The sequence below is a fragment of the Sesamum indicum genome, linkage group LG6 (assembly GCF_000512975.1).
Source record: "Sesamum indicum cultivar Zhongzhi No. 13 linkage group LG6, S_indicum_v1.0, whole genome shotgun sequence".
Classification (NCBI taxonomy): Eukaryota; Viridiplantae; Streptophyta; class Magnoliopsida; order Lamiales; family Pedaliaceae; genus Sesamum; species Sesamum indicum.
Window position 1 is genome coordinate 11,324,819 of NC_026150.1, and position 22,760 is coordinate 11,347,578.

Consider the following 22,760-nt stretch of genomic DNA (forward strand, 5'->3'; position numbering starts at 1 on the left):
ACGAGTCCCTTTCTATATAGATATCTGTTGGTATGTTGTATGATAAATATAAGACAGAGTATTTTGTAGCTTATATTGATTCAGAATCAGAAATTTGCCACGACAAAATTTGGAGTTTTTCCCTAAACAAGCAAGGGAAACCTTATCGTTATTACAGGAAGGGATTTTACACAGAAAATCCTAATATTCAATAAGGGAATACAAGAAGTCAAGATCATGATCGGAGGAGCATTTGGATAATCATAGTCTACTTTCATGATACAGGTGCCGATATCTTATTTAGTAATAATTTCATTCAAATGTTTGCAAGATATATGCAAGATAATCAAAGGAATATGTTAATCTTTACTATTAACTATGGTAGTGAGATACAGGTTTTGCAAAGAGAAAAGGCCTTTAACAGGATAATGCCTATAAATTTTCGCAACGAGCATGGTGAACTCGGTGCCAGATTAACTCGTTCAAAAATGCAGGATAAGGAAAAATTTTGTAAAGTTCTTTTGTCTTTAAGGCAACGAACTCATTGATAATAATAGCTTATATGAGGAATCTGCGGAAGAGATTAGAAACCTCAAGGAAGCATTACAAGACATAAAGTTGTTAGACATTAGCGAAGCGAGCAAGCTCTCTCTTGAGAATGTCAAGAGACTTATCCAAAAGAATTACTGTGAAAACCTTCTAGCATGGTGGGATAGGAACAAGATCGAAACTACTCTAAAAGTTAAAGAAGAATGCATGTATGAGTACGTTAGATACAAACCTATTCAGATGAACATGGAGGACTGGAAGGATATGCAGGTAACTATCAAAGAGCATATCAATCTTGGACTCATTGAGCCTAGAGTCTCTACCTACAGTAGCCCTGGATTTCTGGTAAGAAACCATGGTGAGCTAAAGAGAGGTAAACCCAAGTTGGTAATTAACTATCAAGATATTAATAAAATATTAGAATTTGATGGTTATTACATTCCCAGTAGAGAGCACTTAAAGGTACAAAAGTATTTTCTAAATTCGATTGTAAATATGACTTTTATCAAATTAAAATGGAGAGCGAATCAAAGACATTTACTGCATTCTCCACACCACATGAGTAATATATCTGAAATGTGCTTCCAATGGGTTTAGCTAATGCAGCCCAGATATTTTAAAGGAAAATTGATAATGTTTTTAAAGATTGTTTTGAATTTATGTTTGTCTACATTGACGATATACTGGTTGCATCTAAAAATATGAAAGATTATATTAAATATCTTGAAATTTTTTCTGATGAATGCTATAAATAAGGTTTAGTACTTTATGAAAGAAAACTACTATTGCTGTCAATAAAATTGAATTTTTAGGAGTTCTTATTGATGAAGCAGGAATTGAGTTACAGGATCACATTGTGGAGAAAATTCGCAATTTTCTAGACGTACTTAAAGACAAGAAACATTTGCAGAGCTTCTTGGGGTTGTAGTTATAATTACAAGTACACTTTGTATTTAATGATGAAATTTAACATAAACACCCCTCAAAGGATGTCTGTAGTTTTACAAAGCACACAAGGTATATTAAATAATACCTACTTGAAGGTGTGTGTGTAATTTATAAAAAAATATAGAGTGTTTTTATAATTAAACATAATCTTAAAAGACGTAGGTATAATTTACCTTAAATGTTAATCAAGATACACATAAATATGCTTGAAAATGAATGAACTCCATAGTACACATGACTCGTGCCGGTTTGGCCACAAGGCTGCAAAGATGTCCGTGGATGCATATATTATTTACGGGTGAATTACGTAAGTGATGTTGATATTTTTTTATAAATATATGTAAAAAGTGTAGATATAATTTTTCCTTATAATTATGTATACCGTTTTCAATTTATATATTTTGTTGTATATATATATATATTTTGAAAGGGATATATTTTTTAATATATCTATTTACATAAACATAAGTACGCGGTTAGAAATACCCTTCACTTTATGAAGAGTATATATTATGACTTGATCAGAATTTTATTCACTTCCGCGCCAATGCTGTCAAGATTTCAAATCAAGAATCAGCGATTCAAATCAAACTCTTCCGAATTCCTGAACCAGGAACTCAAATTTTCAGCAACCCGGATTGTAAAAGATCAAATCCATAATTCATCAGCACAAGAACGTAACCTTTACAGCCATTTATTGAAGATATGCTTGCAAGAATGCAAGAAAATCCAGTCCCGCCAACTGCTCGACCGAATGCCGGAAAGACTGAGTTTGTCTGTGAAGACCGCCAAGACAGTCCACGCTCGGAGCCTGAAACTTGGTGTTTCATCGGATGGGGACTTGGGGAATTCCATCGTGGATTTATATGCCAAATGCGGCCAAGCGGATTATGCAGAAAAGGTATTTTTGCACCTCCGGGAAAGGGATGAATTGGCTTGGAATTCGATGATGATAATGAACTCGCGTAAAGGATTTTTTAGAGATGTTCTGGAGGATTTCGGTTCTATGTGGAGCACTGGGGTGGTGGGGAATCAGTTTAGTTTTGCGATTGTTTTGTCAGCTTGTGCTAAGTTGATGGACTTGGAGCTGGGGAAGCAAGTGCATTGTGCTGTTATGAAAATGGGGCTTGAAGCTCATTCATATTGCGAGGGAGCATTGATTGATATGTATGCCAAATGTGGTCATCTGATGGTTGCTAAGAGAATATTTGATGATGCTGTGAAACTGGATACAGTTTCTTGGACTGCACTGATTTCAGGACTTGCTCAAGGTGGTTTGACTGAGGAGGCAATGGAAGTCTTTGAGGAAATGCAAAAGGCAGGTCGTCTGCCAGACGCTGTGGTGTTTGTGACCATCTTGAGTGCGTGTGTTAGGCAAGGAAGACTTGAGGATGCTTGTCATCTGTTTTCCCAAATGCCTAATCCAAATGTTGTGGCGTGGAATGTAATGATTTCGGGGCATGCAAAATGCGGTAACGAGGGAGAGGCCGTTAAACTTTTCAAGAATATGATCAGTGCTGGCATCGAACCAACACGTTCTACACTAGGAAGTGTACTGAGGGCAATTGCAAATGTATCTAACCACAGTTATGGCTTGCAGGTCCATACTTGGGCAGTGAAGCGGGGGCTAGACTCTAATGTATATGCTGGGAGTTCTCTGGTTAACATGTATGCCAAATGTCAGAAGATGGAGGCTGCAAAGGCAGTCTTCGACGGTCTAGAAGAGAAAAATAATGTGTTATGGAATGCATTGCTTGGAGGTTATGCTCAGAATGGGCATGCTCATGAAGTTTTGGAGTTATTTTCGAAAATGAAGATCTGTGGATATCAACCTGATGAATATACGTACACTAGTGTGCTGAGTGCTTGTGCTTGTCTTGCAAATATGGAAATAGGTCGCCGATTACATGCAGTTCTTATGAAGAATGAGTTTGGAGTAAACTTATATGTGCAAAATGCATTGGTAGATATGTACGCCAAATGCGGGGCTCTATGCAATGCGAGGAAACTATTTGAGCAAATTAGCAATCCAGATAATGTTTCCTGGAACGCGATTATTGTTGGTTATGTACAAGAAGAAGAAGAAGAAGAAGCTTTTTGTATGTTTAGCAGAATGATGTCAGAGGGGATCACACCTGATGAGGTATCCTTAGCTAGCATACTCAATGCCACGGCAAATTTGCGAGATCTCTGCAAAGGTACGCAAGTACACTGTTTTCTGGTCAAATATGGCCTAGAGAAAGGGCTTTATGCTGGTAGCTCGCTCATTGACATGTATTGTAAGTGTGGAATTGTTGAAGCTGCAACTACACTTTTCTCTTACATGCCTGAAAGAAGTGTGGTTTGCATAAATGCTTTAATTTCTGGTCATGCTCGATTGAGCTTGGGTCAGGCAGTAAATTTATTCAAACATATGCTTTCTGATGGATTGCAACCCTCAGAAGTCACTTTTGCTACCCTTCTGGAGGGATGTTCAGATAATATTGAGTTGTATTTTGGAAGGCAAATCCACTCTTTCATCGTGAAGCTTGGCCTCCCATATAATGATGAATTTTTGGTTGTTGCTCTCTTGGGAATGTACATGAGTGCTCAAAGAAATACTGATGCCGTTTGTCTTTTCTCTGAGCTCCCTGATCCAAAAAGCACAATAATATGGACTGTCTTGATATCAGGAAGCGCTCAAAATGACAATGGTGAGGAGGCTCTACTTTGGTACCGAGAAATGCGTAGTCATAATGCCATGCCTGACCAAGCGACATTTGCCAGTGTCCTCAGAGCATCCTCAGGTTTATCTTCTTTAGAGGATGGTAGGAAAATCCACTCTTTCATCTTTCATATTGGTTATGATAAAGATGAGCTGACTGGAAGTGCTCTTGTGGATATGTATGCGAAATGTGGGGATATGAAAAGTTCAGCCAAAGTTTTCAGGGAAATGATTAGCAAGAAAGATGTTATTTCATGGAACTCAATGATTGTTGGATACGCGAAAAATGGTTATGCAGAATGTGCTCTAGAGATTTTTGAAGAGATGAAGAGGGCAAGTGTAAAACCAGACGAAGTCACTTTTCTTGGTGTTCTAACTGCATGTAGTCATGCAGGAATGGTGATGGAAGGTCAAGAAATATATGATACTATGATCAGTCATTATGGGGTGCAGCCTCGAGTCGATCACTGTGCCTGCATGATTGATCTTTTTGGACGCTGGGGTTTTCTTGCAGAGGCGGAGAAATTTATTGAGAACTTGGACTTTGAGCCTGATTCTATGATATGGGCCACATATCTTAGCGCTTGCAGATTGCATGGAGATGATATAAGGGGGCAGCATGCAGCAGAAAAGCTAATTGAGTTGGAACCACAGGATTCTTCGCCTTATGTGTTGCTTTCCCATATACATGCAGCATCAGGAAACTGGGATGGTGTTAATTCTGTCAGGAAAAAGATGACAGAGAAAGGAGTTAAAAAATTTGCTGGAAGTAGTAAACTTTCCCTGGATGTAGCTGGATAACAGTGGAACAAAAGAGAAGTTTCCTTGCTGCAGGTGATAAAATTGACTGGCGTGCCGCTGAGATAACAGGACTTTTCAAAAGATTTGACTTAACTGATGAAGGTCGAGGTGATGTTTCCGAATCTAAGTGTTCCACTTTTGATGAATACCCGGATTGCGATCTGACTCCTTGATCTTAATAGAAGCATTAGCAGAGATTGCTCTTTCCATTGGACTCGTAGTTTTACTAAAGTATGGCACTCTTCTCTTATTCCACTGTGATTGATTATGCTGCTGAATTGTCTACTATTGTGTGATTATACTCTCATACATGCAAATCTTAAAGAGTGTACGTAAAGTAGTTATTGAAGCAGTGGCTGTAAATTAGTATAGGAGCCTTCCCAGAGTTGTCTGTTTTCCTGGTGCTAATGTCGAGACATCAGAATGTAATTGCTGGGACCAGGTAACACGTCAACATATGAATTTGTCTCAAAATGTCAAAATTTGGTGGAATGTTGCACGGTTCTGTTTTTAGTACTTTCCCATTCTCTTTTATGTGACCTGCATTTGCTTACAGTTCTGCGCAGGTAATTCATGTATGACGTCTTTTATGTTGAAGTCTCCAGCTGGTTCAGGATGGTCATACGTCGATATACACGTAATTCATGTAATGTCTTCTGTGTTCAGCTTTGTGCTGGTGCAGGATGGTCATATGTAGATCTACAGGTAATTCATGTAACACGTCTTTTATGTTCATTCACCAGCTGGTTCAGGATGGCCATATGTACATACAAGCACAAACTGGTCATGCGGCAATGCCTCCAGCAGTAAGAAAGTTGCTCAAGTGATTACTTCTCTCTGAGTTTGACAAACTAATTGGTAAGCTTACAACTTTTTCATGATTGGAATTATTAGAAATAAAAAAGTAGTACCTAATTGTCCCACTTCCACCTATATAAATGTCCGAGCGTGTGGGTTTCTTTAGGAAGACTTGGCTTTTCCATCCTCACTCAAATATGGCGCTTGTTAGATGAGGTTTATCTTAAAATACAAAGTATGTGAAAAGACATGGACCGTAAAATGAGTTACGAAGTTCTTATATATTCTGCTTATAAAGTTCGAGATCATCTTTTGGGTTAGACTTGTTTTCAGTAGAACTTAGATTCTATAGTCAACAAGTGGCTAATATAACTTCACAGACACTTAGCCCTGTGATTATTCTCCATGGGCAATCATTTAAGAAACCAGTTGTAGTACTATAGGATCATGCTTCAGAAAAATATGAAATGGCTCTTTTATTCTTTGGTAGTGTTCTTAACTAGAATGATGCTAATGGCAACACATATATTCTTTCATGGTTTTGCTTGAGGAGTGTTGCTGAGTTTTGGTAATTTAATGTTTTCAATTGGTCTTGAGCACCGAACTTCTTTCAGTGTGCCTGTTGCTTTCTCTCTTTGGTAATTGGACATTGAGGGGTTGATGATGCTGAAATACTTTATTTTTTCCTATCATTTTGATGTTATTTCTCCCCCATTTTCTGGTTGGGATATATGAGGTCCAAGGTAAACACAATGGAGGTGGTGAATACCATTACGCTCAGGATCTTCAGTGGGGTTCACTTCCTTATACATCAGTTTTGAGTTCTTGTTTACTCCTTATTTGTGATGTTGTAGAGTCAGCAGTAGATTTACCCCTATGGGTAATGAGCTATGATTATTAATTCCAGAGATGGAGTTCAGCTAGGAGAGAGCTTGATGGAGACTCTTCAAGGACTCCATATCTAATTCGTCGTCCACCAGTTCAAAAGGCACATGAACAGTTTATCCTGAAAATCCAGAGCATCAACAGCATGATGAGCTTGCCACTGATTATGGTATCAACAATCCAGTGAGTTGAATCAAGTAAGAAAGAGGGTTTTCAGAGGCTTAATTAAGCAAAACAAAATGTGGAGGAGCAGGTCATCATTCCAGAGCTGTTAGCATTAGAATATAAAGATCTTCACTAATTCCTTGAAGCTATGCTACAACAGGTTAGCGACAGTAAGTAGAAAGTTTAAAGATTATCTACCGAAGCTAATAGCTATGTGGTTTTAGCCGATGATTCTGATCAAATAGTTTCCTTGCTGTACTTGGTTTTACGTACTGTTCTACCACAATCACAAATTCAGAATCATTGAAATGGTAGTCCTTTGGGAATGGATATTTGCTTCTTATATTAACTACAATTGTTCGGGAATTTCCATACTGTAACTCTGTACAGCTCATCTTGGATTCCCCAGAAACATTTGATTCGAAATTATTTTGATTCGCTCCACCAGAAAACACAATCTCCCTCTCTCTACCAATTCAACAGAATTGCCGATGCAGTAAAAGCAAGAAACAAAGGGGAAATTGTTCATCAAGTTTCCGAAACTCCGCTGATGGGATTTCGGAGAATTTGGAGTTTAATTTGCGTATGTGCAGCTTTGTTTGTGTGGTTAAGCAGCCCAACTGGAGTGACTGCCGGTGACATAGCTCATGATGACTATTCGGCCCCCAAGAAGCCCGGTTGTGAGAATGATTTTGTACTGGTAAGTTTTTGCAATTTTACTTCATTTCCGGCCCACCCATTTAATGTTTTTGTGATTTCTCTGTTGGGTGTTTGTAATTTAATTGTTTATTGGTTGAACGATTAAATCTTGATGACTTAGTTTTTGTCTTAAATTGCTTAGCTTTGAAGTATGTTATATGTGTTGAACGATTAAATCTTGATGACTCGGTTTTTGTCTTAAATTGCTTAGCTTTGAAGTATGTTATATGTGTATATATAGCTTGCATGTTGTTCTAGTTGTATTTGAGCGAATTTCAATGATGAATTGTTTATTCTAATTACAATAATCTTGGTAGGTTTTATTATGTTGTTTTTATGAATAGAGTTTGTATTTATGTCGATATATACCAGGTATTTTGCATACACGGATAAATTTACTATAGGGCTGCAATCCATTTGTGATTCCTTGAACTTCGCCTTCGTATTTCTTAGTTCATTGATGGGGATCTTATCCATCAATATTTTGTTTCATCCATTATGATATTTGGTTTAACGTTTGAGCAAATCATAACTCAATTTCCATCGTCTCCAGTGGATAGCTTAGGAGGCTTATGAAGAATAAAGTTATCATATGTTTAAATGATTTTCCTTTTTCTGCATCTTCTTCCAACTGCAGGATAACCAAAAGACATTGTGGTTTTTAACTGCCAGTCGGAGCTTGCATTTAGTAATATTATATTTGTCTTTCAGTTTAATATAATTAGAATCCATGCATAAAACCTTTTCTGGCAAGTTGTTCCCTATTTATAATTTTGGTTTCTATATCCAGAGGTTTCCTTTACTATTGTCTCATTTCTTGTTTCCCAGTATTGTGAATATTATAATGGTGGACACTTATTTGACCGTCATTCTGATCTTTGATTATGAATGATAGTCTAGTATCCGTTGAGATAATCTGAAGGGTCTCCTCCGCTTTTCCTTTTTTCTTTGACAGAGCTTGCTTACGTCTTCGTAGCACTCTAAACTAGGCATAATGGCGATTACTAAGTAGGTGTAACACTATAACAGTTTGCCTGGATGTAGCCTCCTTATACCCACTTCTAGTTACTTTGGAGCTACAAGTATGAATGAGTGCTCGCCTGTGGAGATGGCTGCCTCCTGTCTGTTCCTTTTGAGATTATTTTTTCTCATTTTACTTTAATTGTAATTGTTTTTTCTCTATAAGGTAAAAGTTCAAACTTCGGTTAATGGGGTCGAAGATGAGGAATTTGTTGGTATTGGTGCTAGATTTGGTACTACCACAGTATCGAAGGAAAAAAATGCCAACCAATCTCGACTCTCACTTTCAGACCCTCGGGATTGCTGCGGTCCTGCTAAGGAGAAGATCACTCTTTTCTTTTCCTGCTTAGGTTTTGCTATTAGCTATTTTAATTTTATAATTATTATGTCTCAGATGCTAATTATGGATTTCCTGCATGGAAGGAAAAAAGACAATTTTTTTTGTGTTCTCTCAATGCCTAAAATATCATTTGGCTGAAAGACAAAGTCTCACCCTCCTTGATGCTGGAAACACCTGACATTCCTTGATCGCTTTAGTAAAATACAATACTTCTGCAGTCTTGTCTGCCAAAATATTGCTGTAACCATTTTACTCCCTGATACTTAATAAAATACTTGTTACATTTGGTTCCAGTGCAATATTGTCAACCAAAAAAACTCTTCCCTTTTACAGTATCTGTGCAGCTGTACTCTCCAAGGAGACCAGTGGTTGATATAGCCGAGGTATTTCTTTGGTTAATGGCAGTAGGTACCATATTTTGTGCGTCTTACTGGTCTGCATGGAGTGCAAGAGAAGCAGCTATAGAGCAAGATAAATTGTTAAAGGTCTGCCATCCTTGAAGTCTTCCTATCTGGGCAGTTACTTGATTTTGCAAGTAAAATTTATACCCTTCTTTGCCTCTGACTGTACGTATGAATGATGTTCCTTTCGGTAGGATTCTACATATGAACTTCCAAACATTAAAAGCCCTTGGTGGAAGCAGTGTAGTGGATATCAACACGACGTCTGCAATCTTGTTTGTCGTTGTTGCTTCATGCTTCTTGATTCTTAGATACAAGCTTATGTCATATTGGTTCATTGAACTATTGGTGGTTCTCTTCTGCATTGGTTGTGTAGAGGTGTGAAATATCACCTTTTGCATGCTTAAATACCTGCATTTTTTCAACTCAATATTCCTGTCACGGACAATTTTTTTTTTTTCATGATCCTTCAAGCCTGGAAAAGTAATATTTCTAATCAACTTCACATCAGAGATATTCTTCCCCCGCTGATCATGTGGAACATTTGGACTTGTAGGAATGCTGCCATATTTGAGGGGGCTCCTTTCAAAGCTTATCGTATTATCTCTCAAACCCTCAATTATCTTCATCTGCTTGGTAAAACCAACCTCATGAGAACTATACACTGGAAAGGGGACAGATCTGTTGCCTCTCTTTTTAAAATTTCATTTTCCCCTCAGAAGATATCATCCAGAATCTCTATTGTTAAGTGGATTAAGCCAGATAGGGGATGGTTCAAATTGAACACGGATGGGGCCTCAAAAGGAAATCCAGGCGTTACGGGAGCAGGCGGCATCATCAGAAATCATCTTGGTCAGACTGTCTTTGCATTCCAGGAACATGTTGGTCTCATGTCCAACACAGCAGCAGAACTAAATGCTATATATAGAGGTGTTAAATTGTGCATTGATAACAACATTAGGAAAATATGGGTGGAAACAGATGCCAACATCGCCATCAAGCTTATTTCCTCTCCCCCCCAAGGGCCATGGCACCTTCAAAACTTGCTGCAACAAATTAGAGAGCTTCTATCCAAAACTGAGTTCAAGATAACACACATCTTTAGAGAGGGTAACCAAGTGGCTGATTATTTTGCTAACCAAGCCTGTTTCAGCCAACATCTCACCATTGTATCCCTAGATAATATCACTGGTATTCCTAAAGGTTTAATTAGACTGGACGCCTGCTCCTTGCCTGCTATTAGAATCAGAAGTACTAAATACCTTTAATTTCAGCTAAGCATATTTTTTCATGAAATTAGGGGTATTTCATTACTGACTAGTTCTTCGCTGTTATTTGTTGCCCTATCTGAGCTTTTCTGTGCTGTTTTTTGGTTGTTCCTATATGGGGTCCTAGGAGGTTACTCATCCATATTGGTTGACGTTGGGACCAATATTTATCTGGTTACCTTTTGGTCTTATCACTTCTGTTAATCTCCTTTATCTAGTTGTTTGCTGTTTTATCTTTTGCAGGTCTTATGAACCCCTCGCAGAGGTTCAAAGGCTGCTAGCCATACAAACTTGTTCTCCACGGTTATACTTATGTTCATTATTTATCCTTTTGGAACATTACATACACTTTGGGTTGGCCTTTTTGTACAGATTTATTTGCAGGTGTTGTGCAATCCACGACGTGGTGGGATAACAAAAATCTTTTTGACTTGCCATAATTTCTCTATGACACCTGTTCGGGTCTTTTGTTGTAAGGGAGTAGTACTCCTTGTTTATTGTTGCTCTATTTGTTAGGGAGTAGTACTCCTTGTTTATGGTTTTACTAGAAATTTTAGGGAGGTAGCTCTCCCCGCTGTAATTATCTTGTGCGTTTTTAATATAGAAGGACTGGGGACTCAATTGAAAATTCAATTAAAAAAAAAAAAATACCTGCATTTTTTCTCTTATGTCCATGTTCAAAGCTGAACTTTTATGGTTTTAGGACTCCATTGATGAAAAACTTGGTGAGTGCATTTGATGTTTCTGTGGCGATTATCTTCCTGAATTTCTGCCTTTTTTCATTTCACAGGGTTGGCAGACTTGCTTAGTTGCCTTACTATCAAGGTATGGTACTTCTACTTCATGGAGTTTCCCTAACTTAAAATGAGCAAACAAGATAACAATCGAACGAAAATGAAGTGACAGTTTTCTCCATTGAGAATCAGTAGTACCCAAAGTAGTTCATGGGTTTCACTAGAAAAGAAGAATCAAACTCTCAGATGAGATGGATGCTAAAATTTTCAGGTGGTTCAAGTGAGCTGGAGAATCATTTATGAAAGTGCCTGTCTTGGGGGTTATCTCACACCATACTTTGCTGTTGCTCCATTCTGCACAGCTCTTGCTGTGGTTTGGCTGTGTACAGAAATGCCTCTTTTGCATGGATAGGTCAAGATATACTTGTAAGTTCCAGTGCTTTTATGTTTACTGCAGTTTTAGAATCTTAAAACACTCAATCCCAACTTCATCCATGAGACAGTCCTACAATATCAATGTCCAAGGGACAGATGTTACTTGAAAATAGAGAGTAATAATGGAGTTCCACACATGAAGTGTACAAATACAACTACTGGACTTTGAAAGGTTTATCTTGTTCGAAAAAGTTTCCTTTGCGCGATATCCTCACAAAACGAAGAAGAGAAGAAAAATGTTATCTGATGATATGTCCTTGTGTAAGACAACCAAAACTCATCACTCGCTAATTCTTTCTTTACCAATCAGAATTTACTGTGTTGTGTTTTTATCATCTTATTTTCCTAATTCCTTCCATACCTCAGAACCAATCATGTGTTACAACACTGGAGGAATGTACAATCAGCTTGCGGCAAGGTGGAACAATTAACAGCTGGACTATAAATGAAGATAAAATGCAAATACTTTTCAAGATAAATAGGACTACCATGATATTTATTGGCCCGGAGAGCATGTCTAATATACACATACTCAACTTTGTTGCCAGCTAATTAAGAATTCTTTATTTACAAGAATAAGCCTGACCCATGAACAACAAATGAAGATCCTTGCCTACCATTTTCTGTATGGTTGCGTTGCTTAATTTGATTATTTCAAGTAATGTGGTGCTATATGAATTCCTATTCTCAAGGTAATAACTTGGACTCATCAAATTTCAATGTGAAGGCTATATGCCAGTTTATGGGCTTTTTCTCATTGATCGCCCACGTTCATTACCATATAACATCATATATTCATTTTTGATTTATATCTCATTATTGGAAAAGTAAACAAGGTTCAAGAATACAATTGTTGAATGAATCGAATAAGAAATAAACAACATGGTCTCAATAAAAGACAAAAACATGTACTTTTGTCGTCCACCAAACTAGAAACTTAATCCCTGTTTTGTCACTGTGAAGTCGAATCCACTTGGACCTTTTTTATTTCACCACTTGCAAGTTGCACCATCTTGGGCGCCGCCGTCTTACGTTTCCGCAACAACCCATTCTTCATAGACGAAGAGCGATCCGGCGATACTGCTGCTCTCTTCACCGTAATCCTAACCGGCGCCGGCTCACCGGAGTTTATCCTCAGTGGGAAGTTTAGCATAGCCCGTGACCCGCGCATGCGATATGCAGCCCGGTCATATGCCAACGCCGCGTCCTCCGCCGTCTCATATGTCCCGAGCCACACCCGGGCCCCATTCTTCGCTGGATCCCGTATCTCGGCCGCAAACTTCCCCCATGGTCGCTGCCTAACCCCTCTGTAATGCTTCCCCCTAGGAGGCACTGGCGACACTGCTGTCGCCCTCTCCATCGTCGCTGCTGCCGGAAAATTCAGAATTGTGGGCATTTCAAAGGAAACTTGAGGCTCAGGCTTGACAACCATCGGAGCAGAAGCCAAAGGTGGCAACCACCCCGCATCGGTGGCGCCGCTGATGACGCCACACAGAAACATGTCATGAGAACCACTTTCTTCCATTGTCAGCGTCTCTGACAATTCGGGAGAGCTGGATTCGATTCCGTTATTGGAAAGTACGAAAGGCATCTGAGAATCATCAAGCAAATGTCTTCTAATGGTTTCAAGAAGGGCAAGATCAGCCTCATAATCATCATTTTCAAACATCATTTTCCAATTCAACGACTTCTAAGAGTTGTATCCCAAGTTCAAAGATAGGATTGGATAACAAGGGCCGCCATTGGTAAAAGCTAGTAGCTGGGGTTTATATATAAGCTAAAATTTGACATAAGGTTCATGCATTTAGATGAAAGCCATCAAGAATTATTATTTTTCGAGAAATTCAAAGTTGATCGATCAATTTGTTAGAGGATGTCGGTTTCTTCGAAGGTTCTATAAAGGGAAAAGTAAAAGTACCACATGTGTAATTTCATTACTATATTTGGATTTTGGATTTAGGTGGGAAGTGGGAAAAATGCAATGAGTTGCGAGAACAGGTAAAAGCCGTCTTGCTCTTGTCCTAAGCGAACTTAGAATGCGAAGCTAAATAGAAAGTTGGAGGCAAAAAGATGGATTAAATTATTCTAAACAAAAATGAAGTGATAGTTGCCGTTGTCTATCACTTTTGATTCCCTAAAACTACACAGTTTTGATGGATTAAATGTATTTTTCGTCCTCTAACTATAGCCCAATTCTATTTTAGTCATTTATCTATCTAGGGTTTGAATTTGATCATCTATGTAATTAAATTGCCCAATTTTAGTCCTATTTTGGCCGGAAAAAAACCAAGTCCACCGGAAATTGCCTATGTGGACCATTTAAATTGGGGCTGAAACCTCATTGGTTTACATTTTTATTTGATGTGGCATTTTTCGAATTAAAAAAAAAAAATTACATGGCTTCTTTATCCACGTCACACAAGAAGCCAAATACTCAGCAAACACACAAACACACAAACACACCAAACACTTAGCAAGAGAGAAAAATCCCCAAATCCCTAAAACCCGTCTCCCCCAAATCGAAGAACTCAGCAAACCCTTCTCCCCCAAATCGCCTTCACGCAAGTTTCAAAAATCAGACGAAACACTGGTCCACGATGGTGATGAAACGGCCTGAGCGTCACTTGGGCTTGCCTCCGCCTGTGTACCGTAAGTTTTCTATGTTTTAAAGTTGTTTTTTTTTTTTTGTTGTTTTATGAGTTATTTGTTGCTTTCCCTCCGCCTTTTTTAGGTTATTGCTTGTGGTCCCATAATGTTTTTTGTTTAGTGTATAGTTGGCATGTGTTGTCTCTTTCCAAATATTGTTTATTGCTTGTGGTCCCATATTTTTTATGATTTATATGTTTAAAATAATGCTCTGTATATACTTTTACTGTTGAATGACATTGTTTTTTTTTTTTTTTAAATATTGTACAGACCTTAAAAGTGATTCTATTACACTTTCTTTGCATTATGATGGTGTAGCCATACATGTTCCCGAAGGAAAGTACATAAGGGGTAGTGTATGTAAATTTGACTATGTTTTGCCTAAAGAGTGTTGTAGAGAGTTCTCGCCTATCAACTAGCAGGTGTTTCTCATGATTGTTGTATATTAATGCTTTTCTGCAATTTGATATTGCTTTTCTATTTTAATAGGCTTCCAAGAGAAAGAAGAAAGCTCTTGAAGTAGCAGCTAATACAGATGGCCCGAGTGTTAGAGTAAGAAACAATATCTGAAAATGTACTTATAACATGAATTGGATGTCTATTTTAATACCTTTTGAGTTAATGTAACAGGATGTCAAGAGAAAGAAGAAAGCAGCACAAGAAACTCAAGTTGGTAAACAGATGGCAAACTCAACTATAAGTTTAAGTTTCTACAGTTTTTTTGAAGTTTTTTTTTTTTTAACTTAAGATGGCAAACTCAATATGAACTATAAGTTTTTTTGAACATGCAATTGGATACAGGAAACACAAGGTGCTACCATTCTTCCACCTTTGCCTCTTGAAGAAGATCCCATGGATGAACCAACTGTTGATCCATGTATCACACAACAAGAGTCTCACAGCAGCTCCAGTATACAAGAAAGGTCCATCAATGTATCAACAAATGCAACAATCAAACCAGCCTTAACCTTACAACCTAGAGTCCAAATTCGAGCACCTCCACCTATGATTGGCAGCCAAGGATTACCAGTTTTTTCCAACACATCAAGAGCACCACAAGGAAACCGTGCTGCAATAATCAGAGATGGAGGACAAAAGTTTTTAGATTTAAGCCAGATTAGTTCATTAGATGATTAGTTCATTAGGTTGACAATTGTAAATTGTTGTTTTTGGTCTTTTTTATGTAAGTACAGTTGATTGCAAAAAGTTCACAGCTGATTTTGTTTTTGCTCTTATTTCTGCACATATGTTTGCAGAAACAATGAAAAGTTGCTCAATTCCCATCATTGTGAACCTTGTGTCACTCTCAATCAATGAAATTTTGCTCTTTTACTACAAATGTCCTATTCCATTGTTGCAAATGTTTAATTCCAATTTTCCATTTTTTTAGATGTTTCATTCCAGTTTTTCAATTATTTCAGATTCTACATTTCAGGTTGCATATAACCAAAAATCCAAAAAGAGCAACAACAACACAAAATTTACAATTGTACATTACCAAATATCATTTCGAATCAAAACCAAATACACTTGTACATTCGATAATTGCAAAGGAATATTTTCCTTCTACTACAACAGCAACAACACAAAATTTACCTACCTATTTCAACAACCAACACAAAATCATCAAAAGAAAAGCTAAACCAACAAAGATTTTTTTATTTTTCTTGTTTCTCTTCCTCAACACTTCAACCTCTGCTTTCAGGCCATATATTCTCTTCAACAAACCTGGAATAATGGCCCTATCCCTTTGGCACATTGGGGGATCCTCCCATGCAAAAAATCTACACCCTCCTCTCTGCCGAAAACCACAAAAATAACCCTTTAAACAAAACAAAAAATAATTTTTTTAGAGAAACTCCAAACCAAGGTGGGTTTTCTTACCTTGTACTGCCGGCATGAGTGAAACCTTCTCCCTGGGTTCTTGTTCGTCCACGCCGTTCGCATCACTGTGGGCTTCCACAATGACACTCGTTCGAACTTGTAACAACGGGCATTGAAGGAATTTTAGAGAGAGAAGTAGCAAGAAGAGTGAAATCGAGATTAGGGTTCTTCATTTGGGAAATGGGGCTGCTGCTTTCTCTTATAAAAAGCGTATGATTGCTGAGAGTGTTTGGCTTCTTTATCCACGTCACTGTGTGACGTGGATAAAGAAGCCATGTAATTTTTTTTTTAATTCAAAAAATATCACGTCATAAAAATGTAAACCATTGAGGTTTCAGCCCCAATTTAAATGGTCCACATAGGCAATTTCCGGCGGACTTGGTTTTTTTTCCCGGCCAAAATAGGACTAAAATTGAGCAATTTAATTACATAGAGGACCAAATTCAAACCCTAGATAGATAAAGGACTAAAATGGGATTGAGCTATAGTTAGAGGATGAAAAATGCATTTAATCCCAGTTTTAATTTTAGTCCCTCGATTTCAAAAAGTTCAATTTTTGTCTCTCACATTTTCTAAAAATGACAATTTTTGTAATTTGACTGAATTATGGACAAATTTATATACCTCTTTAAAACTTTAAAATGAGCACTTTAATCACTTTATGCTCTTATTTGCTTTTTGCACCACATGCTCACTCAAGATGGTATCAAAGCCTCGATTTTATTGAAAAAAAAAAGGCTTAAATATATTTTTAATTCGATAACTTAATTAGATCATTTGACATTTTTATCTTTTTACTTTTTAGGATAGAATTTTGGTTCGCGATATTTTTAATTTTCATAAGTTTAGTCCTTTTTTTGTTGGAGTACATTAATTTTGTTAGAAAATTGTATGTGCCTCTCACGTGATATTTTGAAATTGGGGCTTATGTTCCTATCTGTCCATTTTTGCTAATATTTTTGTCCTTTGATTTTTTAGGGTGGCCTTTTTATGTATCTTTTTAATTTTTGCGTTTCAGTCATTTTTCATTGAACACCCTTTTCGCTGGTGGAGGTGAACTCCGGCTAACAAAAAGATTGAAATCATGAAAAATTAAAAGATACAGGAGCAGAATGCCACTCTAGAAAATTAAAGGATAAAATTGCCAAATGACCTAAGTTATGCGACCAAAAATGCATTTAATCCTCAGAAGGAAATCATTTGTATTACATATTGATATTTTAATTCCTTGTGGAGGAGAATTTTCGAAGTATGGAAACAAAAAAAAGTTCAAGTAACAATGATAATAGGAAAGTTTTCCAAATTCTGAAAATACAAAGGAAGATTTTTTTTCATGAAACTTCTCAAAGATTGACACATTGTTAGAATGGCTCGAGAAAGAGAAAAAATAATCAAGATCCTCATCAAAAAAAGGAGAAGGAGGACTGTATACAACATATGAGAAACAACGATAAGATGTACCGAGATCTAAGGTAAAATATGAGCAAGGAGAGATGGATCCGATAGGTTTGTAAAACGCTACGGTCCTTAGGATTATGAGAAATGAAATTGAATGGGAAGAACTCGAGTCAAATATCTCAAAATTCTTTCAAAACCAAAGAGAGATCCAGAAGACAGTTCAAAAAACCATGGATATAGCACATGCCTATGAAAATAGATCTCTTCAACCAAAAGATGAACGACATCCTGAAGATCATCCCAACTCTACATAAGGATCTTATGGATCTAAAAGCTTAAGTCACAGATCTGAAGACAAAATCGACAAATGCCCCTAAGACCTCCAGATCTACTAGGAACGTATCGGGATGGTTTTGGACCCCAACCTTCTCTACATCAAAAGGGAAAGACAAAAGAGATCCCAAGTTGAAGAGACGAGAAAATCTAATTCTTGATATTATCAAAATAATAAAATATATAATAGAGCTATCAAAAGTAGATCTATCGGATCTGCAAAAAATAGCAAGATCCTTTTCTCTATTTGGGATTATGGATTTAGTTAACTTCCAAACCAACAAATTCAATCCAACAATACTTGTGTCGGAGGGAAGCATAGATTCAAATGATTCTCAATAGGAACATCAAATGAGAAAAATTTTGAATTTCCACACCAATTCCACCCCCTCATTCATGGTAACCAGATTGAGTCCATAAGAAATCTAAGCAAATGCCGGCAAATACACCATGGACAAAGATCATACTCCAGCCTTTGCATCCATGTAGCACTATACTAAACCTGGATATCATTGACTTTTCATATATTAAAAAGTTGATAGATGAATGAGTTGCAACTACGAAAATAACAACAACCATGTTGAAACTCAATAGAAGAGCTTCAAACAACTATTAGAGTTAACCTTAGAAGGTTGGGTGAAAGTTGCATGAGACAATATCTTAAAAGACACCAAAAAGGAATTGTGGCTGGAGAATCCAAAGGTACAATTGCAAAAACAGACTCAGAAGGCTGATTAAACTACACTTCATCGAGAATGGATACTTCAGCAACAATAGATTTGGTAAGACTAGAGAGTACACACATGTTTTCTTTGGTTTCAATTAACGAATATTTCTATAATAGATTAGTATATCTATTAATTTCAGAAATACTTTTTCCAGAGTGGAGTACCAACCGAAGTAGCTGCCCTTATGTTCCTTGAAAAGATCTGCAGTTCATGGAGGAAAATATTGATCCAGTCATAGAACTGAATTTTGTAGTAGGAAGAATGCCTTTCCTCAAAGATAAATTTAAAAATTGATGTTATCAAGCATCTATCTAAAAGAACATGAAGCGATTGAGACGTAGATAAAAAAGAGCACCTTTCTGTTGTAATGATAATAATTTTCCAACTATAATAAGAGAATCAAATGAGCAAAAGTAGAGTAGACAAAAGAATAGCTACTCATACACAAAAAGTTCCAAATAATCGTCTTTTAGAAAATGATCTTGGTGTACAAAATCAAAAGTTAGAACATAAATCTGGATCTATAGAAAAAAAAAAAAAAAACCACAAGAAGGACTTTCATACTAACCCACATGAGAGAATGAAAGTTTCAAAAATTGTAACTGTAGGACATGTGTAGCAAGAGATCATATATTACCATACTGCCCACAAAAGCATGGTACACTAAGAAAGTTTACTACTGTGGGTTGGTGCTTATGTACCAATTCAAAGATTTTCCCTCATATGAAAGTATTTATGATGAGGAAATAGAAAGTGATCCGCATAGATCTTCAACCAAATTAGAGTATTACAATAAATGCGATAGGCTTCAAACCTCTAAAAATCTGCGGGGATTCTTTTCAAGAATGACCATGACAAACATCAATATGAAAAAAAATCATGCGTCAAAACTCCAACTCAGTCCATATAATTAATGAATCTAGAATTGAAGGAATCAGAAGAGTCCATAATCAAATTGGACTCAAACAAAAATAATCTATAACGAAAATTCAGGTGAATTTGCTTTTCCTATGGAACTTAGTGGTGATATGATGGATAAACAACTTATTCTTAAAGAAGAAATTCTCACATTTTTCGATTTCTCACATTTCGGTATCAGGACAATATGCGTGAAATGAAATTCAATTCATGTAATAACAAGTCCTGATTAAGACTTCAAAGTACGCAAGTCATTACATCATTATCGACAATATGCCAAAAATTCTAGGAAAATAATGGGAGCACACTGTTAGGGTCAGGGGACTTGAGAGGATACATCTAAAATGTAGCTATGTTAACTCCATCCGCGGTAACGGGCTGTTGAAGATGATTGTTCATGGCATTCATGATCTTTGGATGTATAGTATTTATGACTGTAGTAATGTTGTCAGCCGGCGAATTTGGCCAAGAAAATCTCATTATAAACTTGATCCACGATAAAATTTGATGCTAATATCAATTTTGAGTTAATTAGCAAGTAAAACTTTCATTGATATTATACATTGTTTAATATATATTTTAAACAATTCGTTGCTAAATTACTGAGCAAGTAAATTTTCATTACTAAATTCATTAGCAAGTAGATTTCTTGTAGGAAATAATATTTTATATACTTTTGCATTAGAGAAATTACTTTACTAATATTTTATTTGAACATTTCCTTCTGAATTTCGAATAGTATTAGCATAATTACTTTCAGTGTTACTTAAAATTAATACTTCCCTTTCTATTATCCAATTATCATGAAATTTTAGTTCATTCCATTTTATTTATCTTCTAGTACTAATTTCAGAGCTACGAACATTAGTTTCAAACAACATTATTAGTTCTAACGAGTTATTATCTTGTGTCCTACAGTTAGGATTCAGGGCATGAAGAAGTTTATAATATATCCTGTAACATGCACAAATTAATTCAGATCCGGGTGCATAATTATACCCACATGTCTTAACATTTAAAGTTAATGTATCAAGTATATTCACATCAGATAATGATAATTGTAAATTAGGATAATATTAAAATATACTGGTCCATGGATCAGATTATATTATTATTCCAATTAAAGATTTTTTCAGTCTAAATTTCTTGCATCTCTAAAGACAGTTAAAAAGATTTTTGGTAAATCTTCTAATGTTAAGGGCTTAAAAGCAATTTGCAGAAGTCCTATATGCAAGAATTTATCTTCTTCCTGATAATATTTTATATCCGTAGTGTATAAAAGTCTTATTACTTTTTCTTTATTATCAAGAGCTATAAATTTTTCAGTAGCTGTCACTATTTATTTAATTTTCATAAAATCAAAACGTCCAAAATTATAAGTTAATTTAGGACTAATGTTAGTAATTTTTATTTATTTAATTGATCTATTTTTTTTTTGAATCTCATATTCTTCCGTCATTGCATTTTTAATAGAATTAATACTAGTACTAAAAATATTTTGCATATTATGCAAAGTAAAAAATATTGTTGAATTATCCTGCCAACTCTGATAACATGGCTATGATACCATGAGACATGGCCTGAAACCATGCAGGGATCGATACATTGCCATTAAGTCCATCCACATAGGCAGAAGGTGAGCGATAGCAAAACAAATAAACAGAAATTCAAAAAATATTATGATAGATATAGTAAGAAATTAAATAAACTTGGAAAGAGCTAAATATTATAACATTTTACATATTGATAAATTAATAAGTATCAGCTCAGTCTAAAACATCACAAGAAAGCCTAAAAATGCCTTCCTCTGGCAACAGTTTAGCCTTTGGCAAAGAAACATGTTACATTTAACCCCTCAAAATGATAGCAAGTATTCGACGTGCCATGCATGCTGACAATTATTGTTCGATTTTTTTTAATAAGATTCGATTTATTACTACTATCAATTTTTATAAATTAAAAAATATATTCAAATTAAGATTCTGTTACTAACAGTAGACTATGTAAGGAGTGGGTCGGTCTCCGCCAAGTATTACAGAAATTTAAATATAGTTACAAACCTTTCTATAACAAATTACAATGGCCCTAAATAACAGAAATAAAGTTACAAGTACTAAACCAAGAAAATGTAACAGAATAGTAAAAGGGGTCATCAACAGTTTGTAAACGGCTCAGGAGCCTTAAGACCCAGGGCCTACAAAGGCCAAAGGCCACAACCCTTACCCGGTTGCACAAACAACTTAAAGCCACAAAAGGCTTTATGAAAACCACTAAGGTTCCACCAGAATATCCACAAAGGAATGCCACGAAGGCTTTATCAGAAAAACCACAAAGGTTGAGCCACAAAGGCTTTAGGTCGTATTTCAGAGAATAGGAGAAGAAGTAGAATACTGGTTAACTTGCTTAACCCTTGAACCATAATAGACCAGCTATTTAAAGGGGCCATCTATTAATGGCGGATTAACTGCCATAGATTGGGAAGGCAAGAACACAGAGGCCCAAGGGGTTATGGGAAGAACCCTAGGAGTCAGAGGAGAAGAAGAGGAGGCGGGGAAAGGGAAAGGAAAATGGTTAGGGTTAGTCAGATTAGGATATTTATATTTAGGGTAGGTGGGTCGGAGCTTTGTGGGTCGGGTCAAGTGGATAGGTGGCCCGGTGGGCCTTAAGTTGTTTGGCCGTCCAGTGCAAGTTTGGGCCACAATTATTCAATAGACTATATACCAACATTCATATACCTCGAACTCACAATTTATTGCTTGTAAGGCCTTCATATGACAAATTGTTGTTCATATTGATGCTATTGCATCTCATTCAATCATCTACCTTTCGAAGAAAAAGGGGAAAAAAGGTGAAAAAAAAAAGGGTTCAATTAAATCAAAGTTTTAATTGTATTTTTTAGCATTAGATATATCTTTGGGGGTACAAGTTACTGTTTTCAGTCACTTCCTTGGTACGTATGGTTTGATTCTACCCAAAGAGAAAAAAAGGGAGGAAAAAAAGAAAAGGAACATGTGATACTACTTCTTTTTTGCATTTCTCTTTTGGTCAAAGTAGAATTGTGTGTAAATCCAAGAAACCTTTCTCTCTCAAATACCATTTCTTTACTACTCTTAGGTTGAATTATTAA

At 36.4% G+C, this 22,760-nt stretch overlaps 2 protein-coding genes across 2 annotated transcripts; one reads left to right on the forward strand and one right to left on the reverse strand.

Moving 5' to 3' along the window:
- On the forward strand, positions 1,975-11,956 carry LOC105164365 (pentatricopeptide repeat-containing protein At3g09040, mitochondrial). The gene is made up of 6 exons (XM_011083003.2): positions 1,975-5,423; positions 5,538-5,627; positions 5,725-5,839; positions 6,687-6,989; positions 7,278-11,382; positions 11,563-11,956. The coding sequence occupies exon 1, from the start codon at positions 2,024-2,026 to the stop codon at positions 4,979-4,981; it is 2,958 nt and encodes a 985-aa protein (XP_011081305.1). The 5' UTR covers positions 1,975-2,023; the 3' UTR covers positions 4,982-5,423; positions 5,538-5,627; positions 5,725-5,839; positions 6,687-6,989; positions 7,278-11,382; positions 11,563-11,956.
- LOC105164449 (ethylene-responsive transcription factor 1A-like) lies at positions 12,509-13,488 on the reverse strand. The gene has a single exon (XM_011083100.2). The coding sequence runs from the start codon at positions 13,396-13,398 to the stop codon at positions 12,679-12,681; it is 720 nt and encodes a 239-aa protein (XP_011081402.2). The 5' UTR covers positions 13,399-13,488; the 3' UTR covers positions 12,509-12,678.

Bases quoted from the DNA above. Each gene is read 5' to 3' on its own strand.
- LOC105164365 (XM_011083003.2), top strand. From the start codon at position 2,024: ATGCTGTCAAGATTTCAAATCAAGAATCAGCGATTCAAATCAAACTCT.
- LOC105164449 (XM_011083100.2), bottom strand. From the start codon at position 13,398: ATGATGTTTGAAAATGATGATTATGAGGCTGATCTTGCCCTTCTTGAA.